Source organism: Carassius carassius, chromosome 50 (assembly GCF_963082965.1).
Source record: "Carassius carassius chromosome 50, fCarCar2.1, whole genome shotgun sequence".
NCBI lineage: Eukaryota > Metazoa > Chordata > Actinopteri > Cypriniformes > Cyprinidae > Carassius > Carassius carassius.
Genome location: NC_081804.1, coordinates 2,949,702 through 2,977,596, shown reverse-complemented (window position 1 = coordinate 2,977,596; position 27,895 = coordinate 2,949,702). Strand labels below are relative to the sequence as shown.

General features: G+C 38.7%; 1 protein-coding gene and 1 long non-coding RNA gene across 3 annotated transcripts in view; both read right to left on the bottom strand.

Annotated features, from left to right (window-relative positions):
- LOC132133703 (uncharacterized) overlaps window positions 1–27,895 on the bottom strand; it is a 300,636-nt gene that overhangs the window by 18,173 nt on the left and 254,568 nt on the right. The window lies entirely within an intron of this gene.
- LOC132133291 (beta-1,4 N-acetylgalactosaminyltransferase 2-like) overlaps window positions 3,615–27,895 on the bottom strand; it is a 30,584-nt gene continuing 6,303 nt past the window's right edge. Inside the window, exons 4-10 of the mRNA XM_059546095.1 lie at window positions 27,519–27,556; window positions 26,881–27,061; window positions 25,970–26,056; window positions 5,320–5,501; window positions 5,090–5,233; window positions 4,270–4,495; window positions 3,615–3,891 (exon numbers count right to left, since the gene is read on the bottom strand). Of these exons, the coding sequence (XP_059402078.1) occupies window positions 3,710–3,891; window positions 4,270–4,495; window positions 5,090–5,233; window positions 5,320–5,501; window positions 25,970–26,056; window positions 26,881–27,061; window positions 27,519–27,556 (1,040 nt within the window). The 3' untranslated portion in view covers window positions 3,615–3,709. The remainder of the gene's footprint in view (window positions 3,892–4,269; window positions 4,496–5,089; window positions 5,234–5,319; window positions 5,502–25,969; window positions 26,057–26,880; window positions 27,062–27,518; window positions 27,557–27,895) is intronic.

Sequence of the window (27,895 nt, the reverse complement as noted above, 5' to 3'; positions counted from 1 at the left end):
CTTTGGACGAGTAGATGTTGTAGGTTTACCATAGGACTTGGGTGAGTCGCTCTGAAACAAGGCTGCCGCTCGGTTGGAAATGCATTTAGCCTGGGACTTAATCTCTAACCAAGTAGCCAGATCGGGGAGTGTATAGGTTTTGTCTGTGCCTGTCTGGAGAATACCCTTACTCAGGCAGTATTCAACAAAGCTATCACGATAGGCAGCTGGCAACTTGCTGAGCAGACGATCCACATGAGAGCCACACATGAGCTCAAAACCATTCTGACCTTCAAGAGTCCTCAACATGCCCACCAATGATTGTACTGATAAGGCAAAGGAGTCAAAGGCATTAGCATCGCCCAGTTTAAGTGGCGTACAAGTTGTCTTGACTGCCCATACTTATCCTGAAGCGCCTGCAGCGCAGCTGAGTATGGATGCGAATGATACATGTAGGCTTTAGCTAGCTGCTGAGCACTGGGAAGCTTCAAATGGCTTAACAGGACGTGGTATTTGTACTGCTCATTGAGATAGCTGTGATGACTTAACAAATTTTCCAATGCCAATTTTAACAGGGCAAAGTCACTTTCATTACCACTTTCAAACACTGGTAGCTTAGGTTGTGGGATGCCATAAGCTGAGGCATATAGTAGCTCTGTACCAGGGTATACAGACTGTGTGTGGGGGAAGTGCAGGAATGAGGGTCGCTGAGCAAAGTTAGCATTAGGTGGCATAGCTGATGCCTGCTGGTTAGTAACTGGAGGTTGCAGATGATGTGCATGTGTGTTCACTGGAGGGTTCAATGATTGATGTATCACATATGGACTTGTAGACAGCTGTGGTATAGACGGCATGCTCATATTCATGGAGTGCGCAGCAGTGGACATAACTGTGGCTAATGAGGAAGGCTGAGGTACCATGTACGATGCTGACATCACTGTGTGTAATGCCGCAGTTATAGGGGCAGTCTGAGATACTGTAGAGACTGGTGATGAAACTGCTTTTGGCAAGTGGAGTGATTTAGGAAAAGAAACAGTCAATAGACAATGTAAATTGTCTATAACACCTACTGACATAATATAATAGCATAGCACCACTATGGTATTTATCAGCAAATATGCATTTGTAACCCAAATATATATATAACAGAAATGTCTGTACTCAAAGTGATAATATGGTCAACAACAACACAATAAGGGACTGAGTAATGCCCGCTTGTATACATAATTATATAAGTAAATACGTTCGTGATGGCTACATGTAGCTGACAATATATACAGTATGACTCAGCAAAACAATCGCGGCAAATCGCGGCCGCAAATAACCGATCAAACGGGACACCGCGAACAGTATAAACATCAGAAATAGCAATAGCATGCATATCATATGATTATTGGATCCAATATTGTTCAGACTTACTTGTATTATATGAACACATTACAGAAACATAGCAGCAGCATAAACAAAGACAGACAGCGATCTTCACTGGCAGGTAACAGTAATAAGTGTCCCCCTAGGAAACGTGAATTGAACTTTGGTTCCTAGTTCCTGAATAGGCTTTCTGACATGCATGATATTATTATCGTGGGCACTTCAAATACTGTGAATAATTATATATTTCAAATTATTCCGAATTTGGAATGCATTTTAAGAATACTATTCCCATCAACTTGTAACAATGTACAACACGCTGTAATCTGCTTAAAAGACACGTGCTCTGATGTAAACAAGCACGCATGAGAAGCACATGGAGGAACACAGGGAGTCCTTGAATGAAAGCACATGCACTCTCTGACAGCAGGTGGAGCTAAGCTGCAGAAAATGCAGCCTGGAAACCCCATAAATAAAGCAGCTGGCTACTTTCTAAAACATAATTAAATAATTTGAAATAGCCATTCACATTTGTGTATTTGCTATGGTGTTCATCACAGCACCAAATACTTAAATATTTAGACTTAATTGGCTATTTATTTTCCAACCTTTATTTTTATTTTTTATTTAATCTGGACTACAACATGTCCTAGATATTGTTTGAAAGTGTTTTGATTCTTTATTGTTCATTAACATTAGTTAATTCATTAGTTAACATAAACTGCCAATGAAAAATTCTTCTGAACATGCATTAATCGTAGGTATTCCAATATTTACAACAACACGTTGTTAAAATAAAAAGTTGCAACTGTGTTATTTTTTTACATGAACTAAGACTTGTATTTTTTAACAAAGATTACTAACTTCTGAAAATGTCATTCAATTTCCCCTTTAATGGGTTGTGTTTCAGTCACTATTTAAAATTTGGTCCATTGTCTGAAAACAGAAACCTAAATGAGAACAGTGTTTTTGGGAATTGAGTGGTTTAAAATACAGTACCAATCTGGTAAGGTACCTGGGTACACTTTTTAGCGAGACGTGAAATACATACATGTGCAAATTTAAGGTTTACTGCACTTTGTTATTCTTCTAGCTATTTACCTATATCAGCTAAAGAATCGGAAGTCGGACATTTGCAGAAAATAGCTTACCTTTACAGTGGATAGATAAGCTGAAGAGTAGAAACAAATAAATAATTTTCTCAAAAAATAAAATGACAACAGAGCATTGAATCTTTATTGGCACTGCAATGTAATTAGTGACAATATTGATCCAGTAAACATGCAAAGCTAAAGTGGTGACAATGGTGACTTTGCAGGCCTGTTGATTTTATCAAATAAAATACAATTCTAATAAAAAGTATTAAAAATATCGTTAAGATTTGTCTACCTCGAGCAAAAATGAACTGCAGTTTAATTCTGCACTATCAGAAAAAAGAGGTACAAAAGCTGTCACTGGGGCAGTACCCCCAGTACCCCCCCCCCCCCCCCCCAGTGACAGTATTTGTAAAAAACTTTTCTGTGATTGTGTACAGTAAACTGGTGATTTACATACTTGTTTTCAGTTCACTTGATAATGTGCTATCCCAGCTAACAAAGTAAGAACACTTAACACTCCCATTGTTAAGAACATTATTTCTGAATGAACTACCTTTGAATGTTCTAAAAATAAGCAATAACATTTAAAAATGTTGAAAAAGGAACTCCCAACCTGCTTGCTAAACTCTAATATTTAGCAGCGTACAATTTTGTATACTTCACTTATGAAAATTGTGTATGATCCACTTATAAAAAAACAAGAATTTAACACTATCATTTTCACCCTCCTTATGCTGAAATCATTACCAGTTACCCACATGAACATCCAACCCATAAGCCATTACTTCATTTGCACAAATTAAATTTCATGTAAAAAAAAAAAAAAAAAAAAGACCATGAAAAAAGAGCATGAAACCATTAAGTTCAGTAAATATTTCATAATTGTTATATAAACTTACAATTGCAAAAAAAAGAAAAACAATTGCAAAAATTGTGGAAAAAAAAGATAAAAGAATATGGTCTCAGACTTATGAGGAAAAAAAGTTTAAAGAAATTTAAATTCTAAAATCTGAAAAAAGGGCAGAACTGCAAGAAACAAAGTTTATATTTTGAGATGTAAAATCAGAATAGTGAAGAAAAAAAAAATCAGAATTTTAAAAAGTAGCAATTTATTTTATTACATGGTAAAAAAAATTACAATTAAAAAAAAATTTCATTTGAATAAGTAGTACCAAACCTTTGATTTGTAGAGTAAATAAAAAATAAACAAATCCAATGATTAATGAGGTGTGAGGAATGGCATGTTTCACCTCATATGCTCCTTAGTATTTGATGCATTTCAGATGGTTCTTGAAAAAATGGTGGGTCATTTTCGCCTGTGAATCACTTTTGGGAGGATGCCTGTAGGAACCATACTTGTCTGTGGAACTGTGTTTTTGATGACCAATTCTGAGACCTTTACAGGTGGCAACTAATAAATGTCCAAGCCCGTCAACGAAGAATTCTGTTGGGAATATAGAATGAAAACAGATTCTTGTTGAATAAACACTTATTACTTATGGCATCTCTATCTCTATAGCTGTCATGTAAATGATTTGTTCACCATGGATCAAGAATAAGCTCCATTCACATTTCTCAGTTTGTCAGCTGTAATAAAATGTTCTTTGACAATATATCAAGATTGTCTGTACCGTACCCATTGCTTTGAAATACCTAAGACATAAGCCTATATGCCATTAATTATTTTACTTCAATGAATGAATATAGTATGTCAAAATGTATAGTTTCATAATAAGCAGGTCTTTGGGCAACTTTAATAACAGATTTAATCTAAAATAAATGGATGACTTCATCTGATCTGAATGTTTTAAGATCTACTCACCAGTGTGAGCCACTCTTTTGAGAAACGGGTCAAAACCGACCCTCCGCACAGCCTCCGTCCGGCCCAGGAAGTAGTTGACGACTCCATCTGCAAAGAAGCAGCCGTTGAAACCCGGCAGGGGCGCATGGGTACGAGAGACACGCGTGATACAGCCGCCTTCCTCGCTGTTCCCTTCCTCGTATTTCAACTGGAAAGCAAACTGATTTCCTCCTACCTGACCACCAACCTGATGGAGAGAGAAAGAATAAGATCGGTCGAGGTCTTTCACAAACATAAAAATAAGATCTGGACACAATAAATATCTTTATTGGTTTGAACAATATTTTTCATACTTTAGTGAACCATAAACATTTATTGCACATGCACATGTGAAACAGTCCAAAATTCACAGGTATAATAACTCACAGTTAAGTTATTTTTATTCAGCCAGGATGCATTAAATTAACCAAAAGTAACAGTAAAAGACATTTATAATGGTAAAAAAGATTTCAAATAAATTATGTTATTCTATTCATCAAAGAATCCTGAAAATAATAAACCACTGTTTCCATGATAATGGTAGGCAGTACAACTGTTTTGATATTGATTTTGATATAAAAAGATTATTGAGCTGCAAATCAGAATATTAGAATGATTTCTGAAGGATCAGGTGACACTAAAGACTGGGGTAATGATGCTGAAAATTCAGCTTTGATCACAGAAATAAATCATATTTTAATGTATATGAAATAGATTATTTTAAATTGTATGTTATTATTATTATTATTATTATTATTTGTAATTGCAAATGTCATTAAGATGATAGAATTGACATAAATACCACATCTAGTTCAGGAACTGCTTCCATGATGTTCACAAAGCTCTCAATGCGCGTCTCATTGAGGAACACAAAGTCATCATCCACCCACAGGAAGTATTTAGTGGTGACCTGCGACACTGCCAGATTTCTTCCTGCAAACCAGCCCTGAAAAGCCAAACAATGAAACAAGTAACCTTCACACGTCAGGAGGATTATATTAACAGTCAACTTGAAAAACCTGATGTTTGTACCTGTGCTGGGGGCATTATGTAGTGCTCTATATTGTCACCGACCACCTTCTCTGGGTTCAGACTGTCATCAGCAACAATGATCTTTATTTTTGGGTAGTTCAGACGGATACTGTTGATGAGGACGTTTAGTTCTTTGTAACGCAGAAATGCTTTTACTAGCACAGTCACCTGAGAGTTCACATCTACAGAGAGAGAGGGAGACAATTATTATGGTGTTTGTGTTCACATGATACAGATACTGTGATTACACTGTAAAATTAAGAAAAATTACAGAAAGTGCATAAAAAAATCACTAAAACTAAAGTGAAAACTGAATATAAAAATAAATGCTATTCCAAATATTAATAAAACTATAATAGTATATAAATGATACTAAAATAACTGTTCAGAAGCACACATTAAACTCTATAAGAACTGTGTGTAAAAATATTAATAAATATTCAAACTTAAACTTACTATTAAAAAAAAAAATCTAATTGGCAATTTTCACGTAATTAAAAAAAAAAATATATATATATATAAACATAAAAATATAATATAAATGTGCATGAACTCATGACTCATTATATGTGATTCTGGAATCATTGTATAGGTCAAAATGATAGATTTTTTCTTTTTTGCCAAAAATCATTAGGATATTAAGTAAATATTTTCCATGAAGATATGTAGTAAATTTCCTACCGTTAATATATCAAAACTTGAAGGTCCTGTTCTTACTGTTGTTAGAGTATAAATAATATCTGTAAAATTCTAAAGCTCAAACTTCAATGCCAAGCAAGATATTTTATTTATTTAATTAGCTTACAAAAAACGACCCGTTTGGACTACATCCCTCTAGTTCCTGCAGTAATGACGTCACTAAAACCGTTTTTTGACTAACCTCCGCCCATAGGAATAGAAAAAAAATGGGGCGTGGCCTTGTTGCGCTCCGATGGAGAAGAGGAAGAGCTGCGTTTGTGTTTGTCGCCATATCGTCGAAACGCTGTTATTTTCATCTCGGAGTCCAATCATCTTTGTTTGGCCTTACCAGGGACGCTGTACTTGGAGATTAATGGTTACAATTTATGTTTAACTCGGTTCCCGAAAATTATAATCCACATGTAAAACTATCTACAGCACATTTTGCTGAGGACAGCTTGCTCAATATCAATCAGTTTAATGCCGGATTCGCACACAGATTATTCTTGAAAGATGGAGCAGTTCTCTCTTTGTCTGGAGAAGGGGTTGTTTATGGACCACAACCGGTAAGTGTATTTTATTATTTAAGTTGGTGCGTTTAACAGTTTCTGTAACTTATTACACAAAGGGCAACGCTGTTTAGCTTTGTTAACTATAGTAAGCAGGGCCGTCGCTAGTGGGGTGAAAGGTGGTGACGATTATAGGGGCCCACGGTTGAGGGAGGGCCCCCAACGATCTCAACCGCCTGGCTGAGGCCAGCCTAAAAAGACGCTCAGGACAGTTGACAGGCCACTGCTGCGCGTCACTTTTCCATTTACACGTGTTTTTAAGACTTGCCGCTTGTCAATTTAAACATTCAAGTATTCAAACACAAGACATGGAAAAGAAGAACTGAGTAGCCGGTTACTCGCGCGCTATGTTCGGTACCCAAACAGAGAGCCGCGTCTCACTGAACCGACCTCTCCTTTGCGAAGCTCTCCTCGATGTTCCTCCCGCACCTGAACGAACAAATACAAACCACTGTTTTAACAATCAGAAAAGGGTGTGAAAGAACCCAATTCAGCCCCCGCGGTGTTCTGGTGTTCAGGTCTCTCAAAAAACGATTGACACAATTTTGCTTCTTTTTGCTCTTTACTGACGAATACATACAAAATATGTCAAAATACCCGTCTTGGAAAGTATGCTCGAAAAAACTGTCGGTTATGTCTTAAGTGAAAGTAAACCGTTGAGAAAAAATGTTTTTCAATATATTGGATGCGTTCATTGTCTCTTAAAATGAACGCTCCTAATTTAGCTATATATATATGCTGTATAAAACTGGGACCAAAAATTATTAAGCACCATATAAAGCACCATGTTTTGCTTATGTGTTTTTTTTTTCTGAATTGCTAATACCACAGTCCTTTTCACACCACAGTCTGAACAAAATTAATCACTGATTGGTAATTGGTCAACAAAGTATTGATAGTAGTGTAAATATTGTCATACTAACAATTGTCTGAAGTTTTGGTTGAATATAATACATCTTTCTATCAAAGTTATCTGACATTATCAAGATGAATTTGTTGACACAGTTTAACTCTGAGTTCTTGTCATATTTTATAACCATTTTTAAAACTATAACAAATATACTGTGATAATGTGAGAAATGTTGAAGGTGTCTGCATAAATTTTGGTTTGATTGTATAGTTCATTTTTAAATTGAAGAGTATGGAGTGCTATTATCTATGGTTTACATTAATTTTTTTGGTTTCTGTACCTGGACACCTTCAAACTTGAAAAAAACTTAAACATTGTGTAATAGCACAAATAAATAATTAGAACGAACATACAAATTAAACAATTTCAAACAGGGCCCACTGGTACAACCTGCACCAAGGCCCCGCTGACCCCAGCTACGGCCCTGACAGTAAGTAGACATTCAAAAGGCAATTTTTACCGCTGCTGCGTTTGTAAAGTGCATTTGCAGCTTTTGAATGCTGAGTGGTGCTTCAACCACAAGTTATCAAACAAGCGCATCAAAGTAGAGGTCTGTACGGGACTGTTTTTTAAGTCCCGCTCCCACCAGCTCCCGCTGGGGTTATATTCGCATCCACCGTTCCCGATATACACTCTTTGTTCACCCGCTGTCTGCTTAGGCCTAAAAAAAAAAAAAAGTTTGGTTCCGGTTGGTTGTCAGTTGAGGTCATTGGTCGGTAGGGATTTTTTTTTTTTGTAAATTTTTTTTTTTTTCTCCAGTGGCAGTTTTACACACACACACACACACACACACACGCGCGCTGATTTTAAATGTGTGTACCGGTACTTTTACGACAGTGATTCTGTATTCCCGTTTAAAGTCTGTTGTTGCCATAGACACGCAAAACGCACACACACACACAAAAAGCCTTCGCGGGAGTTTGACAGGCGATCTCATAGTAGATTAACATGGAAGATTTGAACTTGAAAAACGGAGTGTACAGACATCTTTTTGTAGTCAAACAACATTCTTTGTTATGTTCATTTATGTGGTTTATTTGATTTTGATGCTATAAATTAACTAGAAGCAAGAGACGATCAGTTAGTTTTAACTGATGATCTAACTTACAGCGATCTGTTCGACACATTCAAGAGCCACAAAATGGTATTTATTGTTTACATTTCTTTAAAAAATGACCACATTTGAAAGGAGAAATAACCAAATGAGACTTTGTTTCATATTAAAAGTAAGCTGGTAATGTTAATATCCTGTCTGTCAGCATGTTGTCAGTGCCCTCTCTGTTCCGCGATATATTGTTGACCCCCCCCCCCCCCCCCGTGTTTCTCTTAATGTTACGATTTCCAAACCTTAAGTTATAGATCACTTTAGGAATTGACAGTTAAAGGGTTTTGATGCAATACTTAATGGTTTTTAACTGATTACTTAAGTGTAAAACAGCATTTAAAGGAAACTGTAATTTAATTAACGATGTGTGAAAGACCGTTCTTCCCCAGTCTCATAAAATAAATTTAGGTCGCACATAAATTGACAGGGTCGGTCACATTTACATTTCCACGGAGAAAATAAAAATGTAGTCTGCACAAAAATTTTATATATTATTTTAGTAGAGTCTGCCCTGAGGACCGTTATGCACATGCTGCACGCACAGACCCCTCACATACAATGCATGATGCAGAAAAAACTGGTCCATGGTGCAGCGCGTGCATAACGGTCCTGACTGCAGGGCAGACTGTAGTGGTCGATAAGATTAAGATTAAGTAAAGCGAAGATATGCTGATCTGAAAGGACGTCGGGAACGTGATATTGAATGACTAACCGCTCCCGTTCAAATTACACCAGAGTTACCGACCGCTACCATGTTTTAGTCGGAAATTTAAACCCGCTGCACAAAATATGTGGTCGGACAACTGCAGGAATGCAGACCTCTAAATCAAAGCACATTTTCACAAATAGACGTCAGTTTTGCCTCGCTGATGTGTTACATTTGACTGCTTCAGTCACGGAAAATAAAAGAAAAACACTATAGTTTAAATATTTAATATATTTAATATGAAAGTTTGGTATTTATGAAGTTATGTGCATTTCTTAGAACGAATTCAAGCAGGTTAAATGTCAAGCATGTGCCTGAGCCTGTGCTTATATTTTCTAATAGCTACATGGTATTAAACCATATTTTAGATTTGACACATTTAAAAGGTGTGCAGTATAATTTATATTATATTAAATATGTGTTATATTATTCAAAAGAAAGTGTGGTTTACTTTGCATCGGAGAATTAAAAGTGGTAGCGTATTTTAGGGGGGTAGGCTACATGGATTAATATGCAAAATGTCAATATTTTCATATATTATGCCTATATTTTAATTTATATTTTAAATATAAATATATTTTTTCCTTTAATAAAACAACATGGATTTTTGTTATTCGTTACCTGTCATTTATTTTGACATAACTTATTGGGAAAAAGACATTTGTCTGTAAACTGATTAAGAAATTGTTGCATGTTTAAACGTGAAGTACTGTATAATTTCGTTCACATTATTTATGCCTAATTAGCCTAAAACAAGAAACGAATAAATTAAACCTGCATGATTAAATCTTTGAAACTCTAAAGAATGGACGGATTAATAAAACGTCCTCACGATTAAACTCAAATTCTCTAATTATAATCAACAAAATACACAAGATGTAAAAAAGAGCTTTAGTAATTGACAACTTAAGTGATTTTAAAGGGAGCTTTATTTACTTGCTTTTAAAGTTGGGCAATATCATACGGCCTAAAAAAAAATATTTTTTTTTTATTGTAGAAAAAAATCAGATTTATTATAATAAACCTATTTTTAAATCAATATTCAAATGACGAAGAAATTTTACAAAACAAGTTTTAATATAGTTCTTTATCATTCATTTAGCAGTCAAATTTAGAACTGCAACAAGATGATTAAAAAAAACAGTAATGTTAATACCTTAATGCTGGAAAGACCTTTATTTTTATTTATTTATTTATTTAATACTATGATTAAAACTGGCAGCTCAGCAGTGAGTCAGTGTCATGGATGGAGGACCTGTTAATATATTTTCTATTCTATATTTCCATCTCGTTATACCGCTGGTTACGTTTTTTTTTTCCTTATAGAACTTATTTGTAAATAGAGCAGACACTGTCTGTGTCTACACCAGATGTGAGAGTTGTTATCGGTGCCCCGCTGCGCTAAAAGTGTGTCTAAAGTTGATGACATCACACTACAGTGTCAAATCATCTGAACACAGTGTCAGTACATTTCATCATTAACAGAATGAGCATCAGTTCACTGATGGGGATCGTGTCCAGCGTATCCATCACTGGGTTCTGTTGTCTTTTGTTGGATCGCTCCACTTGTGTCCGGTGTAGACCTGGCGTGCGTTTTTTTTTTAAATGTTACAGCAGTACAAAAGTAAAGCTTGGCGAGTCGATCAACGAGCATTGCTGCAGGGTGATTTTTGGCGTATGTGCTGTGCTTGTGCTCCCGCGGCTGTCTTCATTTCGTCGGGTGAAACGTCTCTCTCACTCCGCAGCAGGGTCTGTGAGCAGCAACAACTTCCCCTCCGCGCGCACTGATACCAGAAACACCGCTCCGCCTTCAATCCGTGGATAAAGGATTTCAGTATGTTTGAAATGTTATGTTCATAATGTAGCCTATAAAAAATTTAAAAAATAAATAATAATAAAAAAATAACAGGAGAGTTTCAAAGTGTCTTATTCTATTGTGTGTAAACTTTTTTCCCTATCACATGCCAAACTAATAACATTGTAAGCATTAGATCTTTGGGGATTTCTGCCTTGAAAAATTTGTTTGTGATGAAAATAACAGTACATTTTTGTCAGTTATTTTATCTAAACAGATCGATTAACTTCTTCAAGTTTTCAAAATCAGATAGCATACTGATAATGTAGTAGCACTGTAAGATTACATTTGTTTGAATGCATTCTTGCTAAAGTGATTGCGTGTGAATGCGCTGTATCTGTTTAAATCATGCTTTAACCCGAAAATAATCAGTAAAAGAAACATACAAACTCTTATAGCCTGTAACATTCCGTTCGACTATTGCAGTCATTGTAACCGTCTAATCAAGCGATAGCTAAATATGTTTAACATGAATTTTTGCTGAATATGCAGTTATATTATGGGCTATTGGCATGAATTGTACTCGTCATGGAGCGCTCTTGGAGCGAGTGAAAACCACGACGTTCATATTCAAGTGTTTGTGCAAAAATTATTAATGTGCATTAATGACAGGGAGGCGCCATATCATCACTTTAATTTTTTCCTGATAATGAATTTATAATTTTTTTATTAACATAATATTGTGGTGTCTCACATACATTAAAAATATATCTACAGAAAGCTTGAAATGTTTTTTAAACGAAAAGGAATTGTGTAAACATTTGTTTATTAATAAATAATTAAAATGTCTCATTTTTCACAATTATTAGGCTACTTCTGCATGTGCTTTGTTGCAAACTTAATGCATGTGCTTGAGCGTGGAATATATTAAGATTTGGTTATGTAAATTTAATATAAACATCTGATTAGTTGAATATAACAAACGAACGACTAGAACTAGAAAAAAATCTTACGTGGGGGCAGACCATTTTTTAGTCTATAGCCAAACATCAGTCCTTTATAAACCAGTTCAGCAAGTGAAAGCCTCATAAGACACTGTCCATATGAAAGAGCAAGAGATTCACACCTTTATCTCAACCCCCACAAGTCATACATAACTACTCCCCAACCCCCTAGCTCCAGCTAAACAGAATTTGGTCTGTGATTTGGCTCTGAGGAACGGTCTGTTACTGGGCTGAAACATGCCTGCACTCAGCAGTACTACTCTTTGTATTCATTATTTTCTCGCAGCCCATATTATTATTTTTACAAGACCATAATGATAATAACAAATGATCAATTGATAATGAATAATTATTTCACAAAAATCATTTTTATTTGTGAACATAGCGTTTGCGGAAAGCTTTAAGACCAAGTGGGATCCTCTGTTCCCGCCTCACGGGCCGTGGGACTCGTGCTCAGTGATGCAGCTTCACTGTCTGCGGTTTGACTTTATTAAATCAGATTGAGGCAAATACAACTTATTGATGATGAGACCAACATTTAGCAAGGCAGGAAAACATTCATTGTAACTGAAGGAAGACGTATTTCATTGAGCTATTGCTGTTAAAAAGAGAGAGAGAGAAACTAGTCTAGGGCTATTCTTAATCTTGGAGCTCATTATATTGAAGTACAAATCCAAACACTAGAAACTATGCTTTTAATGAATAATGAAATGTTATGAAAAGTATGCATTTTATTTATTCACATGCTGTATGGTTGAAATGATATTTTATTTCACAACTTTAAGTTCAGTTGTTTAAAAAAATGCTTTATTGGCTAATGTTTCATAAACCTTCAGTTGTTATGCTCTAAATTTGTCACGGTTCATGAATCGGCTGTCTCACACTGAGGTGTCTGCGTGAGTGTACTTGTGTGGGTGTGGTTACTCGTTGTGTTAATTAGTGTCACCAGCTGTCGTTGATTCCACCTCCTTTATATGCCAGTAATTTCCCTCTCATGTTGTCAGATCGTTGTGGTTGTTCCTCGGTGTGTGTCCTGTTCTCGTGCCTCGTCAGCTCAGTTATCCGTCTGGATTTCGTCAGTTCTTTGTGTCGTCTGGATTTCGTCAGTTCTTTGTGTCGTCTGGATGTTCCACGGTTTCTGGGTTTCTCTACACGCTCTTCACCGCACCACCACCGGATCGCCATCTCGTCCCTGCTACAACCACTAGTGTTTGTCCCCGACATGTGTCTTTGTTTCTGACTTTCATTAATTAAAACTTTGTTTACTTGCATCTTGCATCCTCCTGTTATTTCATCACAGAACGATCTGACCAAACCATGGATGCAGCAAGCACGTCCCAGCTCAAAGACTTTATTGCTCACAGCATCTCACGTATGGACCAACAAGAGGAGAACATTTCAGGCACAGGTCATGCGGTGCAAGCACTCGTGAAGCAGGTGTCCGAGCTCACCCAACAGGTACAACTTCTACGGACTCCCACTGCGCTCCCCACGCCGCCCGTTCCCCCACCACCAGCACCTGCAGCAGCAGAGGGACCAGAGCCACGCCTAACCACACCAGAGGGATGTTCCATGCATTTCACCTTACAGCCACGTACTTTTCAGAGCAAACAGACAAAGGTTGCATTTGTATTAACCCTGCTGTCAGGGAGAGCAGCACTTTGGGGAACAGCTGTGTTGGAGAACGGACACGACTGCTGAACCTCATTCCAGGCACTCTCCGAAGAAATGAGGAGAGTTTTTGATCGTGCATTGTTGGGTAAGGAGGCGGCCAGATTACTCGCCGAACTGCGACAGGGAGAAGGCTCGGTGGCGGATTTTTCCATTCGATTCCGCACCCTGCCGCAGAGTGCCGTTGGAACAAGGAAGCGCAGTGGGATATGTTCCCGCATGGGCTGGCTGACCGCCTTCATAAGGAGATTTACGCCATGGACTTACCAGAGACACTGAACGGACTGATAGAACTCACTCTGAGAGTTGACGCTCGTCTGAATGGCGTGACCAGGTCAACGTGGCCCAGCCGTCCACAGCCCAGCTCAGAGGACCACCAGCCCGATGGTGCGAGCGCGGTCAGCCCCGCATTCGATCACGAGCCCATGCAGGTGGGGAGAGCTCGGCTTTTCCCGGGAGGAGACGGAGAGTGGCGATCCCAGGGACTTTGCCTATACTGTGGCCGGGCGGGCCACTTCATCCACTCCTGTCCAGTAAAAGAGCAGGCCCGGTAGTAAGTATGAGGCTACTATCGGGTGGGATCTCCGCCGAGAAGACCTCATCACCACCATCAACCCTCCTCCCGGTAAGACTGAGATGGCGTACGTCGACACACTGCACCAACGCACTTCTGGATTCGGGAGCGGAGGGTAATTTCATGGACTTCAAACTGGCTGTTCAACTTCAGATCCCCATCACTCCTCTCACGCACCAGATCACCATCAACGCACTCAATGGACAAGAACTTCCCCGGATTACACATTCCACTGAAAGTATCACCCTCATCACCTCTGGCAATCACACAGAAATCCTCTCATTCCTTCTCATTGACTCACAACTTGCACCAGTGGTTTTGGGACACCCGTGGCTTTCTAAACACAACCCCCGTGTCGACTGGTTCACTAACACTATTTCCACATGGAGTTACCACTGTCATGAATCATATTTAGTGTCTACCTGTCCCTCTGTGTCTGGTTCTGTGTTTCAGAGTAAGGCAGCGGATTTGTCTAACTTGCCCGCGGAGTACCTCGACCTGAAGGAGGTGTTCAGTAAGTCCCGTGCAGCTTCTCTCCCTCCGCATCGTTCCTATGACTGTGCGATAGATCTACTGCCAGGTAAGACTCCGCCTAAGGGCAAACTTTTCTCTCTTTCTGTTCCCGAGAGGGAGGCCATGGTGAAATATATTTCTGATTCTCTGGCATCTGGGTTCATCCAGCCTTCCTCTTCTCCTGCGGGGGCGGGGTTCTTTTCGTTGGGAAGAAGGATGGTTCTCTTCAGCTTTCGAGAGGTTGCAGGGAACATCCATTTTCACGAAACTGGACTTAAGCAATGCATATCATTGGTTCGCATCAGGAAGGGGGATGAATGGAAAACCGCTTTTATTACCCCCTGGGGGGACTTTAAATATTTGGTTATGCCCTTCGGGCTTTCCAACAGCCCAGCGGTTTTCCAGGCACTCGTGAATGACGTGTTGAGAGACATGGTAGATCAATTCATATATGTTTACCTGGATGATATACTGATTTTTTCTTCGTCTCTCCAGGAACATGTTCAACACGTCAGACGAGTGCTCCAGAGACTGTTAGAGAATGGGCTTTTTGTCAAGGCGGAGAAATGCTCATTTCATGCACAGTCTGTTCCCTTCCTAGGGTACATCATCTCTTCTGAGGGAGTGCGCATGGATCCTGACAAGGTTAAGGCTGTGGTAGATTGGCCAAGTCCAGATTCCCGTAAGGCCCTACAGCGGTTTCTGGGGTTCGCCAATTTTTACCGGCGTTTCATTCGCAACTTCAGCCAACTAGTCTCACCTCTGACTGCCTTGACCTCCGAGGCAGTGCCGAGGCAGTGTTCACCAACCTCAAAAGTCACTTCGTTTCGGCTCCCATTCTTTTCACCCCTGATCCCACACGTCAGTTCGTGGTGAAGGTCGACGCGTCAGAGGTGGGAGTAGGAGCAGTGCTTTCACAACGCGCTTCCTCAGACGACAAGATGCATCCCTGCGCGTTCTTTTCTCATCGACTATCGCCTGCCGAACGTAATTATGACGTTGGTAACAGAGAGTTGTTGGCAGTTAAGTTAGCGTTGGAGGAGTGGCGTCATTGGTTAGAGGGTTCGGGGGTACCTTTTATCGCTTGGACCGATCATAAGAATCTTGAATACATCAGATCAGCTAAGAGACTCAACTCCAGGCAGGTTCAGTGGGCTCTTTTTTTGGATGTTTTGATTTTGTTCTCTCGTACCGCCCGGGGTCTAAAAACATCAAACCCGACTCTTTATCTCGTATTTTTGATCCATCCGAATGCCCGGTCACTCCCGAGTGTATTTTACCTGAGGAAGTTGTCATCTCCACTCTCGTATGGGAGGTCGAATCGAAGGTCAAGACAGCCTTAGAAGGGGTAACGCCTCCGCCTGGTTGCCCACCGAGTTGTTTGTTTGTGCCGGAGGGGTTACGGTCCGACGTTATTCGATGGGGTCATTGCTCCAACGTGGTTTGTCATCCAGGAGTGACTCGCACTAGTTTTCTAGTCAAGCAATGATTCTGGTGGCCATTAATGGCTCGCGACATTCACAATTTTGTTTTGGCTTGCTCAGTCTGTGCCACTGGTAAGACATCTAACCGACCCCTAGACGGGCTACTTCGACCGCTGCCTGTCCCTTTGAGACCCTGGTCCCATATCGCTCTAGATTTTGTCACCGCCCTCCCGCCCTCTAATGGCATGACAGTTGTTTTAACCGGTTGGACCGGTTCTCGAAGGCGGCACATTTCATCCCCTTGCCCAAATTATCTTCAGCCAAGGAGACAGCGGTCACAGTCATAGATCACGTCTTTCGGTTACATGGCCTCCCGATGGACGTGGTCTCTGACAGGGGTTCCCAATTCGTATCCAAATTTTTGGTTGCCAAGAATCCGTCATCCTGGAGCCAACAGCTTTCTATGGTGGAGTATGCCCACAATTCGTTGCCAGTGTCATCCACGGGCCTCTCGCCATTTAAGTGTAGTTTAAGTTACCAGCCACCAATTTTTCCGAGTATGGAATCCGAAGTCGCGGTCCCCTCCGCTCACGCATTCGTCCAGAGATGCCGCCTTACTTGGACTAGAGCCCGTGAGACTCTACTCCAAGCAGGGGGGGCGCATGAAGGCCCAGGCCAATCGCCACCGGTCAAAGCCTCCCGTTCCTAGGGAGAGGGGTACTGTCACGGTTCATGAATCGGCTGTCTCACACTGAGGTGTCTGCGTGAGTGTAATTGTGTGGGTGTGGTTACTCGTTATGTTAATTAGTGTCACCAGCTATCGTTGATTCCACCTCCTTTATATGCAAGTAATTTCCCTCTCATGTTGTCAGATCGTTGTGGTTGTTCCTCGGTGTGTGTCCTGTTCTTGTGCGTCGTCAGCTCAGTTCTCCATCTGGATTTCGTCAGTTCTTTGTGTCGTCTGGATTTTGTCAGTTCTTCGTGTCGTCTGGATGTTCCACGGTTCCTGAGTTTCTCTACACGCTCTTCACCGCACCACCACCGGATAGCCATCTTGTCCCTGCTCCAACCACTATCTGAGTGTTTGTCCCTGACCTGTGTCTTTGTTTCTGACTTTCATTAATTAAAACTTTGTTTACTTGCATCTTGCATCCTCCTGTTATTTCATCACAAAAATCCATGACATTTGTAATTTCACAGTATTTTCGCCTCCTAAATCACTAACCTTTAAAGTCACAATTCTATAATGGTCAAAATTACTCAGCCCAATGGTATTTTTTAATGACATTATTTTATTATTTATTTATTATTATTATTTTATAATTGTAACCTACATAATATTGAATAATGTTTATTCTTGTATTTTCTACAAGAATAAACATGATAACATATTATTAATTAATAAAAATAATTTAAGCAATTAAAACCTTTTTTTTTTACTTGAATTTAAATACTATTAAACTAACTTTAAATTCTCAAGGAGTTTATAAGTAAAAAATTTTTAAATGTCACAGGGCATGTTAAATAGCCTAAACTTGTGTTAACAATATAATTAGAACTAACAATATAATTAGATTTTTTTAAATGAACAATTCCTGTATAAAATGGGACAGCAACCTTTATATCAAACAATTTTAAATCGTCCATAGTTGAGCAACTCGAGAGGGGGATCTGCACCAGAGCGAGTGAAGTGAATGTGATGAAGGAAGTCATTTTTAGATGCAAAAAAAAAAAAAAACCTGGATAGCCTAGATTAGGCCTAGGCTCTGTTCTGAAGTATAAAATAATTATAATTACTGTCAACCCAGAGTAACAAATTTTAATTTTAAATTTTTCTTTATTTTTTATTTTTTAAACACGCTAAAAAATAAATTAAGTTTATCAGAGTTAAAAATATAAGTCATGTATAAGTTGCATTATATTACATTTAGAAATAATAACGGCTGGCCTAATAAGTTAAGTAAAGTCAAGTCACATTTATTTATATAGCGCTTTAAACAAAATACATTGCGTCAATGCAACTGAATAACATTCATTAGGAAAACAGTGTGTCAATAATGCAAAATGATAGTTAAAGGCAGTTCATCATTGAATTCAGTGATGTCATCTCTGTTCAGTTAAATAGCGTCTGTGCATTTATTTGCAATCAAGTCAACAATATCGCTGTAGATGAAGTGACCCCAACTAAGCGAGCCAGAGGCGACAGCAGCAAGGAACCAAAACTCCATCGGTGACAGAATAGAGAAAAAAAACCTTGGGAGAAACCAGGCTCAGTTGGGGGGCCAATTCTCCTCTGACCAGACGAAACCAGTAGTTCAATTCCAGGCTGCAGCAAAGTCACTGTTTCCTGTGGTCTTGTCCTGGTGGTCGTCTGAGACAAGGTCTTTACAGGGGATCTGTATCTGGAGCTCTAGTTGTCCTGGTCTCGCTGTCTTTCAGGGCAGTAGAGGTCCTTTCTAGGTGCTTATCCCCCATCTGGTCTGGATACCTACTGGATCCGGGTGACTGCAGTGACCCTATGATCTGGATACAGACTAGATCTGGTGGCTACGGTGACCTCGGTATAAGAGAGAAACAGACAAATATTAGCATAGATGCCATTCTTCTAATGATGTAGCAAGTACATAGGGTGTTATGGGAAGTGTTTCCGGTTCCGGTTTACCTAATTAATGCAGCCTAAAAATCCTTTATCGGATTTGGATATTAAAAGCATATTAGTATGTTATGTGTAAGGCAGGTTAAAGAGATGGGTCTTTAATTTAGATTTAAACTGCAAGAGAGTGTCTGCCTCCCGAACAATGTTAGGTAGGTTATTCCAGAGTTTAGGCGCCAAATAGGAAAAGGATCTGCCGCCCGCAGTTGATTTTGATATTCTAGGTATTATCAAATTGCCTTTTTTTGCCAAAATTGAGTTGCCAAATTGCCAAAATTGAGTTTTGAGAACGTAGCAGACATAGAGGATTATAATGTAAAAGGAGCTCATTCAAATACTGAGGTGCAAAACCATTCAGGGCTTTATAAGTAATAAGCAATATTTTAAAATCTATACGATGTTTGATAGGAAGCCAGTGCAGTGTTGACAGGACCGGGCTAATATGGTCATACTTCCTGGTTCTAGTAAGAACTCTTGATGCTGCATTTTGGACTAGCTGTAGTTTGTTTTTTAAGCGTGCAGAACAACCACCCAATAAAGCATTACAATAATCTAACCTTGAGGTCATAAATGCATGGATTAACATTTCTGCATTTGACATTGAGAGCATAGGCCGTAATTTAGATATATTTTTGAGATGGAAAAATGCAGTTTTACAAATGCTAGAAACGTGGCTTTCTAAGGAAAGATTGCGATCAAATAGCACACCTAGGTTCATAACTGATGACGAAGAATTGACAGAGCAACCATCAAGTCTTAGTGTTCTAGGTTATTACAAGCAGAGTTTTTAGGTCCTATAATTAACACCTCTGTTTTTTTCAGAATTTAGCAGAAAGAAATTACTCGTCATCCAGTTTTTTATATCGACTATGCATCCCATTAGTTTTTCAAATTGGTGTGTTTCACCGGGCCATGAAGAAATAAAGAGCTGAGTATCATCAGCATAACAGTGAAAGCTAACCCCATGTTTCCTGATGATATCTCCCAAGGGTAACATATAAAGCGAGAAGAGTAGCGGCCCTAGTACTGAGCCTTGAGGTACTCCATACTACACTTGTGATCGATATGATACGTCTTCATTCACTGCTAAGAACTGATGGCTGTCATATAAGTACGATTTAAACCATGCTAATGCACTTCCATTGATGCCAACAAAGTGTTCAAGTCTATGCAAAAGAATGTTGTGGTCAATTGTGTCAAATACAGCACTAAGATCCAATAAAACTAATAGAGAGATACACCCATGATCAGATGATAAGAGCAGATCATTTGTAACTCTAAGGAGAGCAGTCTCAGTACTATGATATGGTCTAAATCCTGACTGGAAATCCTCACATATACAATTTTTCTCTAAGAAGGAATATAATTGTGAGGATACCACCTTTTCTAGTATCTTGGACAGAAAAGGGAGATTCGAGATTGGTCTATAATTAACTAGTTCTTTGGGGTCAAGTTGTGTTTTTTTGATGAGAGGCTTAATAACAGCCAGTTTGAAGGTTTTGGGGACATATCCTAATGACAATGAGGAATTAATAATAGTCAGAAGAGGATCTATGACTTCTGGAAGCACCTCTTTTAGGAGCTTAGATGGTATAGGGTCTAACATACATGTTGTTGGTTTAGATGATTGAACAAGTTTATACAATTCTTCCTCTCCTATAGTAGAGAATGAGTGGAACTGTTCCTCAGGGGGTCTATAGTGCACTGTCTGATGTGATACTGTAGCTGACGGCTGAATGGTTGCAATTTTATCTCTAATAATATCGATTTTAGAAGTAAAGTAGTCCATAAAGTCATTACTGCTGTGGTGTTGGGAAATGTCAACACTTGTTGAGGCTTTATTTTTCGTTAATTTAGCCACTGTATTGAATAAATATGTTTGTTTTCTTCTAAAAGAGAAGAAAAGTAATCAGATCTAGCAGTTTTTAATGCTTTTCTGTAGGATAGGTTACTTTCCCACCAAGCAATACGAAATACCCCTATTTTTGTTTTCCCCCAGCTGCGCTCCATTTTTCGGGCTGCTCTCTTTAGGGTGCGAGTATGCTCATTATACCATGGTGTCAAACTGTTGTCCTTAACCTTCCTTAAGCGTAAAGGAGCGACTGTATTTAAAGTGCTAGAAAAGAGAGAGTCCATAGTTTCTGTTACATCATCAAGTTGTTCTGAGGTTTTGGAAATGCTAAGGAATTTGGATACATCAGGAAGATAACTTAAAAAGCAGTCTTTTGTGGTAGAAGTGATGGTTCTTCCATACTTGTAACAAGAAGTAGAATTTACAATTTTGCCTATATGAAGTTTGCACAGAACTAAATAATGATCTGAGATATCATCACTTCGCTGAATAATTTCAACACTAACAACATCAATTCCATGTGACAATATTAAATCTAGAGTATGATTTCGACAATGAGTAGGTCCTGAAACATGTTGTCTAACCCCAATAGAGTTCAGAATGTCTATAAATGCTGATCCCAATGCATCTTTTTCATTATCAACATGGATATTAAAATCACCAACTATTAAAACTTTATCAGAACTAACTCGGATGTAAAATTACCAAACTCTTTAATAAAGTCTGTATGGTGCCCTGGTGGCCTGTATACAGTACCCAGTACAAACATAACAGGGGATTTATCATTAACATTTGTTTCTCTGGATAATGTTATATGAAGCAACATTACTTCAAACAAGTTATACTTGAAGCCTGCACTCTGAGAAATCCTGAAAACGTTGTTATAAATTGAAGCAACACCTCCCCCTTTGCCTTTTAGACGCGGCTCATGTTTATAACAGTAATCTTGGGGGGTGGACTCATTTAAAATAATGTAATCATCAGGTTTTAGCCAGGTTTCTGTCAAACAGAGTACATCTATATTATGATCAGTGATCATATTATTTACAAAAAGTGTTTTCGTAGAAAGGGATCTGATATTCAATAAGCCAATCTTTATCATTTGTTTATCCATATTGCATCTGTTTTTTATTTGTTGAACCTCAATTCAATTGTTAATCTTAAATTGGTTTGGACATTTTTTGTATTTTCTAGTTCGGGGAACAGACACAGTCTCTATAGTGTGATATCTAGGTGAAAGAGTCTCTATGCCCATATGTGAAGATTGTCTAAGTTTATCTAGGTTTTAGAACCAATCAGATTGCTGCTGACCAGCGCTTTGACGCAACTAAGTCTTCTGTCTGGAGTATAACTGTGGTTGATTTTGTATTGTACATCAGAGCGGCCTACGAACTCCGTCGAGAGAATTGAAGCTGACTTCTGCTTATGAAACTGCAAACTATTTTCTTCAAGTAAAATTATTATTATTAATTGAACTCATCTTTGACTCCTGGTCTTCATTGCGACAACACCTGGTCCTTGAGTTATAACTGTAAATTCCCCTAACAGTATATTTCTTTTATGTAAAGCACATTGAATTACCATTGTGTATGAAATGTGCTATATAAATAAACTTGCCTTGCCTTGCCTTGCCTTATGTGCTGAGAATTAACTGACCTCTGTGACGGGAGGCAGCTAGCAGACAGTCAGTTTAGCCAGTCTGTCTGCTTCATGACCTGGGCCCCAGTTAGTCAAGTTGTTTATGAGACTACTATCTAAGACTATTTGCCATATTTCTAGAGAGAAGAGTGGTGCCACCCCAGGAGGGATGAAGACCATCTCTTTCCAACAGGTCAGGTCTGCCCCAAAACCTCTTTAATGTTATTTTTAGTGATCTCCGACACGCGAAGTCGAACCTCATTAGCGCCGACATGAATAACAATCTTACTGTATTTATGTTTAGCATTAGCCAGCACTTTTAAATTTGCCAAGATGTCAGGCACTCTGGCTCCCGGTAAACATTTGACTATGGTTGCTGGTGTCTCTATATTCACGTTCCGTACAATAGAATCACCAATAACTAGAGCACTTTCATCAGGTTTCTCAGTGGGTGCATCACTGAGTGGGGAGAACCTGTTTAATGTTTTGATCGGAACAGAAGAGCGGTGTTTTGACCCACGACTACACTGCCTCACCGTCACCCAGTTGCCCTGCTGCAGGGGCTCTGTTGCCGGAACCGAACAATGTACAGGAATCCCTGAGCTAGACACATCCAAAGCCGTATCTAGAGCCCTAACATTCTTACTGTCCTCAATTAAAGTTTGGATGCGTGTCTCTAATTCTGAAATCTTCTCTGTCAGCCTAACTATTTCCCTGCATTTATCACATGTGAATCCCTCATCTGCGACAGAGATAGATAAACTGTACATGTGGCAAGAGTTGCAAATAACAATAGCAGGAGAAGCCATTACTCACCGTGGTTGATGAAATATTCTTACTGTGGTTGTTTAATGAACTTGTGAAAAACTGGAGCAAGAGAGAGGAGAGGAGAAAAGAAAACAGCGATACGTTCGAATGAAAACGCTAATGACAAGCTAACGAGTGCTAACGCTTTGCAGGTGTAATGCACTCATGGATATAAAATAAAAGTGATTGATCAAAGTTAATCTGATAAGATTGAATAATGTTATAATGTACCAACAGGATATTTTTAGTTCCCTTCACTTTACAAAAAATCTTTTAAATTTAACAAATTTATCAGAACAAAACAAGAATTAAAAATATATAATTCTAATGGATAAATATAAGTACAGTATATAATAATATAGGCTTAGTTATAAAAAAACAAAAATAATAATATTTTAAAGCTAAGCATAGGTGGGCTTTCTCATTCGGGAGAAACGTTTCCATATTCGTGAATCGCGATGTTGCCCATTTGAAGCTTAACTATTATTCATGAGGTAAATGGGCTTTGTTGCGTGTTTGAGTATCGATGGAAAAAAACATAACATAATTAACAATATGTCAAAGTGCTCACACCGAATGGCTGGTGAACGACTGCTGTTTCCAGTGAATATGTGCGCGGGGCACCAGCGCGATCAAACAGCTAAAAAATAATAATTAATTTTTCGTTACACATAAGGCATAATTCAAAAATGCAAAGTGTTGGTAGTTTGAAAAATAGAGAATAATAACAGAGTTAATAATAATTATTGCTAAATGCTGGATCATTCTCATTTAGCTCTGCATATGGACCCTGACAATTTTTTTTAAACCAAGAATGAACTGACATGAAAATGAAATGAAAACATTAAGCTTTATATATATATATATATATATATATATATATATATATATACTGTATATGAAGAGTTCAGATGCAAAAGCCTCTAAGTGCCATCTGAAATTTTCATAAAAAATTTGGATTTTTATCAAGCTCCTATGCTTAGGTTGAGTCATTGTACTTTAATTGCAATGTGCAGGTCCTTTTCCAGGCTATTAAAGTGAAATAACTACACATAAATATAGGAGCCTGATAAAAATCCTAATTTTAGATGAACATTTCAGATGGCACTTAGAGGCTTTTGCATATGAACTCTTCATATATATATATATAGGCCTTATACTTATTTACTGTTTAATAACAATAGCATGCATTTTTTGAAGTTGAAATTAACTTATTGTACATTGTACATGTTTTTTTTTAAATGTTACAATGTTATATCATTATGTTATTGTTGTTTTACTTCATCCTTTTATCTCATTTTACAATTACATTCATTTCGCAATCCGTCCCTTTGTGCCACCTGGCTTTAGTTTCGTGAATGATTTTAACAAGCGACTGAATTACAGTTACCGCCGTGCCCCTTTAGGCTGTCTACCTACTGTAGATGTTAGGGCTGTGCAAAAAATCGAATGTGATTTTCATGCGCATCTCATCAGTAAAAACGCTCCTGTGATTATAAGTACATCTCCAGCAAGTGCGTTCTTTTACTGTCTATGGTTCAGATCAGGATTGCCAGGTTTTCAAAACAAATCCTACCCACTTGCTTTTCAAAACTAGCCCAATCGCGACAACTTCAAAGGCAAATTGTGGCTGCCGCGATCTGGGGCTCGTTCCGGTTGTCAACAGATGAGAACCACTTCCAGCTGTAGTGCGGGTGATTTGAGGATTACAGTGGTGGCAAACCCCGCAGAGAACCAAACCTCTGGGGACCATCAATCCTCTTGCACCTCCGGTCCAGTGGAGCAACCCACAAAATGCGCTGGGCCCCCTTCAAAGTGCGTACCAGCAGTATCCAGTGGGCCTCCCCCCAACCAGATATCGATCTCAGCATTGGCAGGAGAGCTGTCTGAGGAAGATTCGGCCGCACTGACACCCTCCGATAACAGCTCTCCTGCTCTCTCCTGCTCTCTCCAGCTCTCTCTCGCTTGTGTTTCCCCAGCAGACTTCTGCCTTCCCAAGAGGGTTTTAATCACCTCAAATTTTTCCATATACACCTAAATGGATGCTTTGTGTGTATTTTCTTCCGAAAACTCCTTTGGGAAGGTTGGGGATTCCGCAGCATCCCTGTTCAAAGTTGAACCGGTACATTTTCCCAGTGTTAACCAGTCTCACCCAGTGAGGTAGTGCTTTGACAATCGTGAGTGGAACTACTTGTTCTGAGCCCCGGCCTATACCCAATAGGGGCACAGACGGGTCGCATAGGGCACTGAAAGGGGCAGCAACCATGGCGCTTTGGTATGGATCCCAATTAGTTGGTCACCGATGTGATGTTGAGAGTGATCCATTGAAAGGGAACGTCTCGGTTACTTATGGTAGTGTAGGGAACAGAGACACCACATCCCGTCGCCACAGTTGCTGTCCTCTGCGAAAACCTTGTATGCATTGCACCTGCTGCCTTACTCTCACGCTGTGATCAGCTGCAGCTGGATGCAATAATTGCATGCCAATGTGCATCGGCTCATTTAATTTACAACTGAAGCAGATTGGTCTATCAAAGCGATATCCCAATTAGTCTGTCACCGACGAGACGTCTCTGTTCCCTCCTTCGGGTTACCATATGTAACCGAGATGTTTCTTACGATAAATTTCACAGATTATTATTAGTGTTGTTATAAGTAGTAGTTCTACTTTATTTTTTTATATATTTTATTATTGCAGTGTAAAAATATTTGTCATTCTTTTACAGTGTAAGTATTAGTATTTGAGCTCACCTTTTCCCGGGTCAAACAGAACAGGAACTGACAAACGTCTGATCTCAATTGGGAATATGACCTCATGACTCTCAAAAGAGAAGTACGCTAAGGAAATTAATGCATGTGTAAAGTCAGTACATTCAGATTAATGTTTAACTAAAAATAATCATAAAAGTTTTCCCTGTGTGACTCATTATATTTCAAGGGCTTGTCCAAATACCCACATTTGTGGTCTTGGCCATTTGAGAGCATGCGCATGCCACTGGAAGTAAAACACCAAAATGGAGCACCCTTAACACACCTTGAATACTGCTCTGGAGCAGTATTTGAGGCTAAGAGTAACCCATCATGCATCATGTTCTGAAAATAAATCGTGAGACTTTTGCAGAGATCTCATAAGGTGTTGTGAAACCTTTCCAGTGTGAGTTAAATATGAATGATAATTAGATTTGGTAGTAAAACAAAGTGTTTTAGGATTAGTATGTTTATTTTGTACAACATTTCCAACTTTTTAATCACTTAATTAGAAGCACCACTATTACTAAACTGAACAGACATTTAGAATGCAAAATTGATAAAAATCTAAATAAAGTTCTGTACTGTAAACACTTGCATTTTTGTAAACACTATAAGAGTGACCCCTCAGGTAATGAAAAGTTCTACACACACTTCTGGTCTTCATGCTTTGAACACTTGGGTAAAATACAGGAAATACATCATGTATGTAAACAAGTGGTCAAGTGCAAAGACCTAAACTGCAGGTTTTTGGACAAACCCCAAGTCAGTTGGGTCCAATGTTTTTTGGAACCTAAAATTCTTCAACAAAAATCTGTGTTCCTCAGAAGAAGTCTAAACAGGTATAAAATTACATGACAACAAATGATGATAAAATTCAGGTGAACTATTCCTTTAGGTCACAGGTTACGTACCGAGGTCTTCGGTCTTGATGTGGTAGATGGTGCTGGTGTAGGTCAGTCTGCTCAGCAGGTCGTTGAGCTGTTGGAGGCTGCTGGATGAGATGTTCAGATGTTTCTCATTCTGGCCCTCCACCTGCTCTCCTTCCTGGACATTCATCACTGAAAGCACTCCTTTATGCACCCTTAGAGAAACCTGGAGAGGTTTCATATAATTTCACCTCATTTTATACATTTCACACATGATGAATCCTTTTGAAAAACACCCAAAATAAAGGCAGGGTAGGTGATTTGGTTCAGAAACATGCTGGCTGAAAGTCTTTTCTCGTCCCAATAGCAATCAATAAGTTAAGTGGTCTAAATGTTTTTATGTTTTCATATTGTCTGCGGAATATATATAATCTGACTGTGATTCTGATTTGCAGGAAGGTTAGGATCTTATGCTTTCACAGCTAGCTTGCTATTGCCAGCCTCTACGCAATCACCTACCCTACCTTTAACAGCTTTAGATCAAAAGCTCACAAAGCATCAATTAAAAGAAGGAAAAAAGCAGACCCCCATTCAGAGACCGACTGAAACAAACCAATGATTGCAATCAATATAACATAAAACCCACCACCTTTAGTGAGAACACCATATTCAGCAGGACAAACCTTGTAAACCGCTCTCTTTTGTGTTTGCAGGGCTAGACCTTTAATAGTGATACACTTCTTTAATTAATGAAATTGTTAAAGATGAATAAAACAACTGACAGTCTAATATTGTATAGGAGATCGAAGGATTTGATGAACAGAACGTTCAAAAGAGCAGCATTTATTTTAAATATCTTTTTTAACATCATAAATGTTGTTACTTTCACTTTTAATTGACCAATTTAATTCATCCTTTATGAATAACTTTTCTTTTTCTTGCTTACCCTAAACTATTTAATGGCAGCAAATCAGCATATTAGAATGATTCCTGAAGGATCACGTGAATAAGAATAAGAGACTGCATTCAAATGTCCCTCCGTAACCTTCTGGAGATGCAT